This window comes from Mobula birostris, chromosome X (assembly GCF_030028105.1).
Source record: "Mobula birostris isolate sMobBir1 chromosome X, sMobBir1.hap1, whole genome shotgun sequence".
In the NCBI taxonomy this organism is placed as follows: Eukaryota; Metazoa; Chordata; class Chondrichthyes; order Myliobatiformes; family Myliobatidae; genus Mobula; species Mobula birostris.
Window position 1 is genome coordinate 59830927 of NC_092402.1, and position 12199 is coordinate 59843125.

Sequence of the window (12199 nt, forward strand, 5' to 3'; positions counted from 1 at the left end):
GTTCTTCCATGCTCATACAGCAGAAACATCATTAATTTTTTATCAAATATGAATTTCAATTCACTTTGACTAATTGAAAGGTGAAGATGAATACAACATTTTCTTAATTTCTCTGTAGTTATGCACAAATAACATGTTGACACAAGATTTGCAATATCAATATGGTGGAGGCAGTGGGTTTGAGCTGTTAATTGTCATTTCAATTAAACATCAAGGTGTTCTGGTGCATTTGTGAGGATAATGATCATATTGTATTTTACCTTCTAATCGACACAGGTACGTCTCAGCTAGCAAGGTCACCTTCCTCCATTTTTGGGATATATGATGATGATGGTAGAAATTCCAAGATTAAAGAGCTCACCATGCTGCCTCATCTGGCTGACCTTGTCAGTTACAGCATACAGAAAGTCATCGGCTTTGCAAAGGCCATCCCTGGATTCAGGTATTTGTTTTATTCTAGGAAGTTCTGTGAGATTACGGCTTTACCTGTGAATGTTCAGCCTGAAGTGAAGGAATCAAGGGGAGCTAACCATACTCAGTGCTCAGTTCATACTATTTGCTGTTCGTTATACTGGATCCAAGTCTGTAATCCACAAAAGCTAGTAACAAGACACGTAAGCTAGAAATTGGATTCTGCAGGTCAAGACAATCAATGTAATATTATTGAAAATCTGATTAACCTGGTGTAGAGCTACCTTGCACATATTTGCAGATGTCTGGCTACCGATTGGGCAATCTCATTTTGTAGGGAGCATATCATTATTTATTTTATTTTTATTTTATTTTAGCAATACAGCACAGAATAAGCCCTTCCAGCGCTTTGAGGCACACCACCCCAGCAACCCCCCCAACAAACCGATTAACCCTAACCTAATCACAAGACAATTTACAATGACCAGTTAACTTGCCCAGTATGTCTTTGGGCAGTATTATCATTCTCCCTGTCATTTTTATTCTGAATAATGATACTTCTTATTTGCCCATAAACAACCATGTTTCAGTGACATTTTCCCATGAAAGTTATTAAAAGGACCAACATTCATTGAGGTTTGCTGCATTAGGGAGGTCCCCCAAACATCACACTCAAGGAGAGGAGACTTCATCTACTTTACCTCCAGCCCACAAGAGCCAGTAGAGAGGGCACAGACATGTGTCTGCACAGCTGCCTTCACCAAACTGAAGTTGTTCGGAGACTGTACTTGTCCTCGAGACCTTCCTGGCGGCTTCCCGCCAGGAGGACCTAGCTGAAGCTGTAGATTCTCCATAAATTCCATGCATAAAGAACATGCCTCGTACGTGCTGTGTTCTTCATCTACCTGTCCAAGTTCCTCTGACTGTCCCGAGTACTCTTACACTCATCTCCCACCTATTCAACACTTCACCTGCAAGTCTGCAGGGATCATCTCTCAAATAGATTCTCAGGTGAGACACACTTCACATGCGAGTCTGCCGAGGTCATCTACTATATCCGATGCTTCCAGTGCAGCTCCTCTACATCGTTGAGACCCAACATAATTGAGGGACTGGTTGGTCAAGCACTATTGCTCTGTCCGCAACAGTTGGGATTTCCCAGTGGCCACCCATTTTAATTGTACTTCCCATTTCCATTCCAACATGTTAGTCCATAGCCTCCTCTACTGCTATGATGAGGCCACTCTCAGGTTAGAGGAGCAACACCTCATATTCCATCTGGATCATCTCCAACCTGACTTGATGAACATCAATTTCTCTAACTTCTGGTAATTTCTCCCCTCCCCCCAACCCACCCATGTTTTCTCTTTCTCCATTCCCCATTCGCCTCCCTCCTTTACCCCTTCTCTTTTTCTCACTTGCCTATCACTTCACTCTGGTCCCCCTCCTCCTTCCCTTTCTTCCATGGTCCACACTCCTCTCCTATCAGATTCCTCCTTCTCCAGCCCTTTATCCTTTCCACCTATCACCTCCCAGTTTCCCACTTCATATCCCCCCTAACCTTACCCACCCACCTTCCTAGTTCATTTGGTTTCACCTGACGCGTAGCCGACTTGTACTACTCCCCCTCCACCAACCTTCTTATTCTGGCTTTTCTCCTTCCTTTCTAGTCTTGATGAAGGCGCTCAGCCCAAAATGTTGACTGGTCATTCCTTTTTATAGATGCTGCTGACCTGCTGAATTCCTCCAACATTTTGTATGTTACTCTGGATTTCAAGCATCTGCAGAATCTCTTGTGTCTATAAACTGAAACACTATTCAGTTTTTCTTTGTTTCCACTAAATATTGTCAAGTTTGCCCCATCAGAACTCATTCACTGTCACCTTTCTAATTCATCCTACTAATTTTGTTTATGTTCTATGTTTTAGAGCTCAGAGAGGTTTGTAGTAAAAAAAATTATGTTTACAAGAGAGTTTAGTTTTCATGCAGATTGGCGGGGAAACAGTATAACTCAAGTCAGATAAGTTCTTTTGTATATTTAAAATGTACAAAAATGTTATGATTTAAGATTATATTCCAGAATAGGCCATACTAGATTTGGTAATGACACCAGACAGAGTTAATAACTAGCATTTATATATCAGTGATCCTAATATAATGTTAGTTTAAAAAAACAGAAATATAGCACAAGTGGATGCAACAAAAAAGTGCTAGAAATACTCAGCAAATCAGGCAATAACTTTGGAGCTAATGTTTTGTATTGACAACCTTTCATCAGACCTCATCAGTTACTCAGCTTCTAGATTTTTATGTGACTACCTTAAGGGACAAAAGGTAGTGATAGCAAACTGTGAAACTACAAATAAACTGTCTGAATTTAGCACCGATAAAAGGCAAGAGTTTGACATACCACATAAAATATGTATGACTGCCAAAAGGTGAGAGATGACAAAAATCCAAGCAATAATGCAAATACAGGGGGTGTGGGGAGGGGTCACTGACATTTATTGCCAATTATAATAATGAAACCTTTAAAGAAAGAATTGAAACAAAACAGATACACTGAAAATCAGAAGATATATGATTATAATATCATTACACTTAGATTTAAAGTACACTTTCTTGTGCAACTTGACATAGTTTTTCTTTAGTTGTTGTTGAGTTGAGCCTTACTCTTGTAAAGTCCTATTAGTTTGATTTATGTTAGTGTTTGAAAGTGTTGTGGAAAAAAAAGCGTAGGGATGTTCAACATTCTCCAGTGTTTAATGTGTAATGCATATTATTTGCAAGCTAACTAAGGAAGAATCTGGGGGAAGTAGAGTACAGTGTTATTGGGAGCCAGCATCATTTCTCCTGCTTCCCTGGTGGAACTGAGCATTAGAGCAATTAATCATGTGGGAGAAATTGGGCAGTGATAATTTCAGTGGAGAGGTCAAGCAACCAATAAGCCCATCCAACACTCCAAAGCACAGGTTGGGTTCCTATATGAGATCAGGCAGTTACAAAAAAATATATATTTTGTATCATTTTTCCATTGGATAAAATTGGTTGTGTATTTTTGGCATCGGAATTTTTCCTGGGTTAGTGTCAAAGGCTGACAAATTTCAATGAAATGGTGAGGCCTTCTCGGGGGTCCGGTGAGTGCACTTCACCAAGTTGATATTAAACAGATGCATCTCTATGGACGTTTGAAAAGTTGATTGAATGTGCCCTGTAATTGAAAGGCTTTAATGAACCAGAAGCTGATTCCCTATGGCATGTTTTAGTTAATGGCAAGCCAATAAACGTAGATAATATTCATGTCAAATTCCTATTAGCTGACCTAGACAAGATGAGTTGTGACAGGAATTCACAAACTCATCTTGTAACTCCCCTTTAGAGGTTGGTGAAATGAATTCTTTTTGAAGCACTACTACTTTGATTCTCCTGAGCTGCTGCCTACAAAAAGAGGCAGAAAACTATTATTAGAAGTTTAATCACAAACAAGAGAAAATCTCCAGATGCTGGAAATCCAAGCAACACACACAAAATGCTGGAGGAACTCAGTAGGTCAAGCAGCATCTATGGTAAATAGTATTGTCGATGTTTCAGGCCAAAACCCTTCAACAGGGTCAGGATCTGGGCCTGAAATGTCAACTGTACTTTTTTCCATAGATGCTGCCTGGCCTGCTGAGTTCCTCCAGCATTTTGTGTGTGTTAATAAAATTTTAATGATATACAGTAAGTGGCTCTTGAAAGGGTTTCTATGGAGAGTGTTCCATCACATTCCAGGCTTTTGCACGTAGATGGTAGGAAGGCGTAAAGGCATCAGAAAGCAAGTCACTCACTCAAGTACCCAGCCTCTGACCAGCATGTTTACCCTCAGTATTAATGCTCATCAAACATGGTTATTGCGGGCACTCTCCCCCAAGATGTTGACGGTGGAGTATCAGAAATGATAGTGCTGTGGAAGCTGAAGGGTTAGACACTCTGTTATTAGCTTTGTCAATTTATTGAGCATGCCGGAATGCTGTCCAGGTCTTGCTGCAGGCAGGCATGGGTTGCTTCATTTGCTGGGGACTAGTGAATGGAATTGAACACTGTGCAACTATCAGTGAAGACTTCTACTTTTGACCTTATGATAGAAGGTTGATTAATCAGTTGTAATTGAACCTAGAACACTGTCCTAAGGAAGCTCTGCAGCAATCCTGGGGTTGGGATGACCGATCTCTGCTAATCTCAATACTCTTTCCTTTGTGTAAGGTGAAACTCCAACCATTGGAGTGTTTTCTGCTTGATATCCACCGACCTCCCAGTTTTACCAAGGATTCTTGATGCCCCATTGGGTCAGATCTCACCTTTTCAATCTATGTTTGGACCAACACTGTGATAAGATCTAGGGCTGAAAGCACTCTTAGCAAAACCCATTCTGAGTTGTTGATGAGTGAATACCATGTAATGGTATTGTCATTGGCATATTCCATTAATTGGGTGGTAATTAGCTGGATTGTTTTTTGTAAATGGGACATACTTAGACAACCTTCTACATTATGGGGTAGATGCCAACATTGTAACTGCACGGAAACAGCTTAATCAGAGACACGTCTAGGTCTGGAGCACAGAGCACTAGAGCCTGAACCTTGTTCTGTATCCAGTGCTCCTGTCCCATTTTTTTGATCTCACATGAAGTGAATCAAATTGACAGACTTCTGTAATGATGAAGATCCTGAGGGAGTTAAGATTGGTTGTCCACTCGGCATCTCTAGCAGAACATAATTGCAAATGGCTTCCAGGCCCTGCCACCTTTGAGCATGGTGTTCTGTTGCAAGCTGCCCTCTGCAGTTCTACCCATTATATTTGTTCGACTCTTTTAAATCTAAATTAACACTTTATTCTGCATTCTGTTATTGCTTTCCCTTGTACTACCTCAAAGCATTGTTACCATGAAATGACCTGTATGGATGGCATGCAAAACAAAGGTGTCACTGTATCTTACTGCATGTGACAACAGTAAAACAATTGCCAATTTACCATCATTTATTACTGGGTGTGGCAGGGCTGTATAATTCTAATCTGATACATTGGTTGTTGGGTTATCTTTGTGAACAGCATGTTGTTTTTGCCGTTTAGCTTGCATAAAGTCCAAGGGTTTTGCCAGGCTGTCATTTCATTTTTATGCATACCTGGTGCTGCTCCCAGCATGTCCTTCTGATTTCTTCGTTGAACCAGGCTTGATCCCATGGCTTGCCAGGTATGGCAAAGAGAGGAATATGCTGAGAGAGGAGGTTACAGATTGAGGTGGTTTACATTTCTGCTGCTGCTGATGGTCCACAGTGCCTCCTGGACGCGCAGTTTTGAATTGTCTATCCCAATTAATACGAATTGTAGTGCCACATAAAGCATTAAAGGCTGTCCTCAGGGCAGCACAGTAGTGTAGTGGCTAGCTTAACACTATTATTAACCCAGGTTAATTTCCACTGCTGTCTGTAAGGAGTTTGTACATTCTCCCTGTTACCACTTTGGTTTCCTCCGGTTGCTTCGGTTTCCTCCCACATTGGTCATATGGGAGTGATTGGGTGTTGCAGGCCTCTTGTGTCGGAAGAGCCTGTTACCATGCTGTACCTCTAAATCTAAACTCTAAATATCAATGTGAAGCCTGGACGTTGTCTCCGTAAGGACTGTGTGGTGGTGATTTCTACAGTACATGTACTACATTGGAGAGATACATCTACTGCAGGAAAATTGGTGAGGACAACATCAGGTAAGTTTATTCCTTGTTTTGGTTCACTCAGCACCCGTCACAGATGTAGTCTGACAACTGTGTCCTTGAGGTCTCAATCAGCTCAGTCAATGGTGCTGCTACCAAGCCATTCAGGAGTACTCTCAGTGCTTCTTCCAAGTGTTGTTCAACATGGAGGAGCAGAATTTATCAGCTGAGGAGAGGACAGGAGGTAGTGATCAGGAGGTTTCATTACCCAACTGTCAGACTCTATGCTGCCACCTGTGGTGGGTCTATCCTGCTGTTGGGACAGGATGTGTGCAGAGTTTATGATAGAAGATTGGCTGCAATTATTCTGTGAATATAACTGTATCAGGCTGATGTGTGACTAATCTGTGGAAAAACTCTCCCAATTTTGACACGAGTCCCAATATGTTTACAAGAGGGACTTTGCAAAGTCAACTGATGTGTGATCGACCTGTCTGGTTTTATTTTCATTCTGTTTATTGCAGTAGCTATCAGAGAGCAATTAAGAGTCAATCATGTTCCTGTGGTTTGCAGTAATTTAAAGGCCAGACTGGATAAGGATGATGCATGTCTTTCCTAGATGGATATCAGTGATCCAGATAGGTTTTTACCACAATCTATTCATCTCATAGCTACCATGGCTGAGAGTACAACACTTTATATTTAATTTCAGATTATTTAATTAACTAAATTGAGATTCCTCATGTGCTGTGGTTTGGATTCCTCAGAATCGTTAGCCCACACATCTAGATTACTACTTCAGTAATTTAACCATTGAACCACCATTCCTTTCCATTGGATGGATTTCAGGAATCAATTTTTTAAGGTTTCCACGAGAGCCTAATAAAAGACTTGCACTTAATTAGTGACATCCCAAAGGATTTTACATCCAATATACTAAAATTAAATTACTGCTTTCACATAAAATGCAGATCAGTTACAGAAGTAAGAAAATGATATATATAGCCAAAACCTGAATTATTTTTGGATTACTGTAACTCCAAGGGGATTACTTTAACTCCAAGGTCTTTAAAACTTGAGATGAGACGAAGGAGGGTAGAATTGATTACTCCAGAGGGCAGATGTATGGCAACAATATCCTGCATTGTCATTGAAGTGATTTCAGCAACTAGCCAGATGAATCAACAGGTGGGTGGGAGGGAGTGGTTTAATATCATGAATGAGCAGCTTAAGTGAAAGGGTGTTGAGAGAGACAGAGTTTGAGAAGGGGAAGAGAGGGGGAAGTGGAGAAAAGAGAGAAGGAGAAAGAAAGAAATGATGAGAGAGGAAAACAGGAGCAAGAGAGAGAGCATAAAGACAAAAGGAAAAAAGTGGAAGAAGGAGAAAGGAAGGAATGAGAGGAGGGCTAGGAGAGGATGGAGAGAGGGGAAGAGGAGCATGAGGAAGCATAAAGACAGAGATGGCAAGGAGCAGTGAGAGATGGAGTGGAGAAAGGAGGAATGAAAAGGAAAGAGGGAGGAGGTGGTGCAAGAGGGAGAAAATGAGAAGTTGGAGGGGAGAAGGTAGAGCAAGAAAGTGAAGCAGAGGTAGAGAAGATGATCGAGGAGACAGCTAAGAAGAAGAAAATGAGAGGGGGAAGAGGGGAGAAAGAGCAGGTGCAGAGAGGGGGGATGGGAAGAAAGGAAGGGAGGTAGATAGAGTCAAAAACCACTGTCATCAGCTTAACAAAGCACAGCCACAATGGTATGAAGGAAGAGTTGTCTTGAACTCACTGGGGAAAAAAGCAAATGTCACAAGATGGTATTTAAACAGCTATTTTATAATTACAAATATATCCCTATTAGCAAGAGGGTCGCCGTGAGAAAGAGGAGCCATCCCAGAGGGTGAAAGAAAATACTAAATGAAAGACTAGAGCAAACAAAGTGGGAAAAGCTAGTAGAAAAACCAGTCTAGTAGAAAGCCAGTAACAGTGAGGAAATTGATAATGAGGGAAAACTGACAAGAGAAGCAGCAAAAGGGAAGAGGGTAGCTGTGTGGGAGTTCTGGGGGATGAGATGGGGAATTAAAAATGGAGACAATGAAATAGCAGATAATTTAAATCAGTAGTCTGCATCAGTCTTCACAGTGGAGGAATTGCAGATATCCATAAAGTATCAAGTAGAAGGGATTAACATGTAACAATGCCTGCCATGAGGGACAAAACACTAAAAGAACTGATGGGGACTAGAAGCAGACAAGTTGCCAGGACACAATTGCCTGCACCCAGTAGATTTATAGGAAATGGCTGCAGAGAAAGAACCATTGGTTATGTTTTTCAAAACTCTCTAAGAACTAGGAGGGTAGCTGTGGACTGGAAAACCATGAACATGATGCCTTTGTTCTTGAAGGGAAGGAGGCAAAAAGGAGGAAACTATAGGACAGTGAGCTTAAATATAAATTCAGTTCTGGAGCTGTGTCTAGGACATGCAGGGGAGAGGGGTTAGGAATCAGAAAGAGGTTCAAAGTGAGTGTTTGTTATCCTTGGTTTTGATAGGGCCGAGGATCAGCAGTTGAAATCATTGGTGGGAGGAATTACTGATGACAAAGAGGTTGGGGAGTCAAGTAGGGAAAGAGATCAGTGAGCTGGGAGGGGAAATCAGTGAATGATGCCTAGATATTTGATCATGTTGCGCCATAACTTTCAGTACAACACACCTTGAAAGTGTGGAAGATAATTCTGATGGTTTCTTGACTGAATCATGCCACTCTGAACACCTCTCGCCATGAATCCAGGATTTAATCAAGAAACCATCGTAATTATCTTCCATACTGGAAGTTATGGTGCAACATGATCAAATATCTAGGCATCATTCATTTGAGTCCACAGGCGAGACTGAGTATTTTTATCCTGAACGCAGTATTCGACAGAGTATGGTCAAAAAAAGGCAAGTGTAAGGCAGTATCTGAAAACAAAATACAGCAAATCAAAATTAAAACCAGAAAAAGCTAGAGATATGAGTTCTGATGGAAGGTCGTCACCCTGAAACATTAACATTGTTCACCTTTCCACAGATTTTGCCTGACCTGCAGAGCTTTTCCAATATTTCTGTTTTTATTTCAGGCAGTAGCCACTTCCTTTACAGACAAGAGGGAAAATGGGGGGCATAAGACTTAAGAAATTAAAGTAGAGTAGGCCATTCAGCCCTTTGTGACTGCTCAGTCATTCTGATAATCTTTTACCTCAAGACCATTTTCCTGCACTAATCCCTTATCATTCAGTTCCCTTGACACCTAAAACTCTCATCAGTCTTCAATATACTCAGTGACTGAGCCTCTAAGGTCTCCTGGGAAGAGAGTTCTGAAGATTCATCACCCTCTGGATGAAGAAATTTCTCATCTCAGTCCTGAGTGACTGAGCCATGATTTTGAGAGTGGGTCTCCTGTTTCAAGAAACTCCAGCCTGGAGGAAACATCATCTCTGGACCTACCCTGCAAAGCTCCACTTCAATGGGAACCCCTCTCATTCTTGTAAACTCAGGGGACTAATGGCCCAGTCTGCTTCATCTCTTCTTGAAGGATTATCCCCCTTCCCAGGCATGGATCTAGTGAACTTTCACTGCATTCCCTCTTGGATCAGAAATCCAAACTAGTCCATAATAATCCAGGTGAGGTCTTAACAGGTCTCTATATAATTGGAACATGTGTCTTCAATCTGTGTGTAAATCCTCTTCAAGTCAAGTTTATTGTCATTTAACTATATACATGTATATAATGTATATAGAAATGAGAAAACTTCTCTCCGAACCAAGGTGTGAAGTACAGTAGTACACATAACATATGATAACTTGTGAAGGTAAGGATAAAATCTACAGGTGAGTCATGCATAAATAACAAACTAAAGTGCATTAATATTAAATATTACAGGTATGGAACAGATTAAACTGTTTCTCATCCTGACCATTCTTGTTTTTATGCATCGTGGTCTCCTGTCTGATAGTAGAATGTCAAAGAAGATGCTGGATGGATAGTTGGGATCCTTAATAATACTAAAGGCCCTGTGTATGCAGCACTGCTGATAAATGTCCCTGATGGCTGGTAGGGAGACCCCTATGATCCCCTCAGCCGTTCTCACAGTCCTTTGCAGGGATTTCTGGTCCAAGGCCCAGATGCTCCCATCCCAGATGGAGATGCAACTTGTCAGGACACTCTCAATGGTGCTCCTGTAAAATGCAGTTAAGTAATGCACTTCATAGGAAGTGGAGGTGCTATTGTGCCTTCTTGTGCAGGGAGATGATGTTAAGGGACAAAGTGAGGCCATCCATGATGTGAACTCCCAGGAACTTGATGCGTTTAACTTTCTCTATGGAGGTGCCAAGTATTTGCAGAGGGGGATGGTTCATCTTCCTGAAGTCCACAATCATTTTCTTAGTCTTCTCTACATTCAAGCCTAGGTTGTTCTTGTCACACCAATCCACCAACTGCTCCACTTCCTCTCTGTACTCCATTTTGTCATCATTACTGATGAGGCCAACCACTGTTGTGCATACCATTTGCCTTCCTAATTGTTTGCTGAACCTTTTAATGTCACGCCTTTTAAAATATTCTGTCATTCTACTTTTTTCTATCAAAATGGAAGAACTCATATAGAGCACAGAACGATACAGCTAAGTACTTGGCCCATGATTTTGTGTCCACCTTTTAATCTACTCCAAGATCAATCTAATGCTTCCCTGACACAAAGCCCTCCATTTTTCTTTCAACTATGTGTTTATCCAAGAGTCTCTTAAATGTCATTATTTCCACATTATGTTCCATCTGCTGTTTCTCTGCTCGTTCTTCCAACCTGTCCATATCCCCTAAACCCTCTCCATATCCTCCTCACAACCCACATTGCTAATATTTTATATCATCAAGAAAGATATATTATACTTAATCCTTTCAAACAATATTGTCCAAGCAAATACTGTCTATAGTAAACTGGCAAATCTGCAAATTGTGGAACTGTGAAAGATGCTTAAAAAAATCATAGAACAGTATAAGTTTATATCTCTAAAGAACAAGTGCTCAAGTTGTCAAAACAAAACCTGCTGTGAATGACTAAAGAACAAAGAGACAGCCCAAAAGTAAAAAGCAAAAACTATACACTGGGAGAGGTACAAAAGACAGCAAAAGCTGGTGAAACATACTAAGAGCTACAAAAGTAAACTATAAACTTCTAAGTAGCATTCATACTAAGAAAAAGAGAGTGGTTAGAACCACTGTGATCTCCTTAAAATGATGATGATGATGTTGTAAATAAAAAATAGAATGTGGCAGATAAATTAAGTGATTATTTTACATCAATATTTACTGTAGAGGAAAGGATAGCATCCTGACTAACCCCAAAAAACTAATATTGATTCAAATAAAGGCACTTGCCAAAATTAAAGTCAGCAAAATAACAGCAATGAAAAATCTCCAGACCAGATGGTTTTGTCCCAGGATTTGAAATGAAGGAAGTGATGCTCAAACTATAATTTTCCAAAAGTCTCACAGTTTTGATTGGAAAATTATGTATGCTACTATACCATTTAAGTAAGGTGGGAGAAAGAAACCAGGGAATTGTAGACTAGCTAGCCTAACTTCTGTTGTCAGGAAATTACTAGAATATAATTTGGAATTTAAGAATAAAGTGACTGCACCTTGAACATTTTCAATTGATTTAAAAAAAAGAATAGTATGGACTTACAAAGCATAGACACTTTGACCTTGAGGAAATTGTTGTAATAGATGACCAAACCAATACGTGGAACATTGTCAAAGGATGTTATTTATTTGGATTTTCACAGCCATGTAATAAAGTTTCTCATAATGGCTGTTAGCTTAAGTTAAAATGGAATTAGTGACAGCTAAGAAATTGGCTGAGTAAGGATACTGGGTAGGTACTCAAGTGAGTGGACAAGTAGAGAATGATCCCTGTGTACAGTAGAGAGGGAGGGCACGCGGTGGAGTGTGGGATGAGGGAAAGATGTGCCTGGTGATAGGACCCCATTGAAGATGGTGGAAGTTGTGGAGAGTGATGTGCTGGATATGGAGGCTTGTCGGGTGGTAGGTAAGGACAAGAGGAAATCTATTCCTTTTAGG

At 40.6% G+C, this 12199-nt stretch overlaps 1 protein-coding gene across 1 annotated transcript in view; it reads left to right on the forward strand.

The window, feature by feature from the left end:
* LOC140191605 (vitamin D3 receptor-like) overlaps positions 1-12199 on the forward strand; it is a 199691-nt gene that overhangs the window by 155789 nt on the left and 31703 nt on the right. The window contains exon 6 of the mRNA XM_072249151.1: positions 277-442. Within this exon, the coding sequence (XP_072105252.1) occupies positions 277-442 (166 nt within the window). The remainder of the gene's footprint in view (positions 1-276; positions 443-12199) is intronic.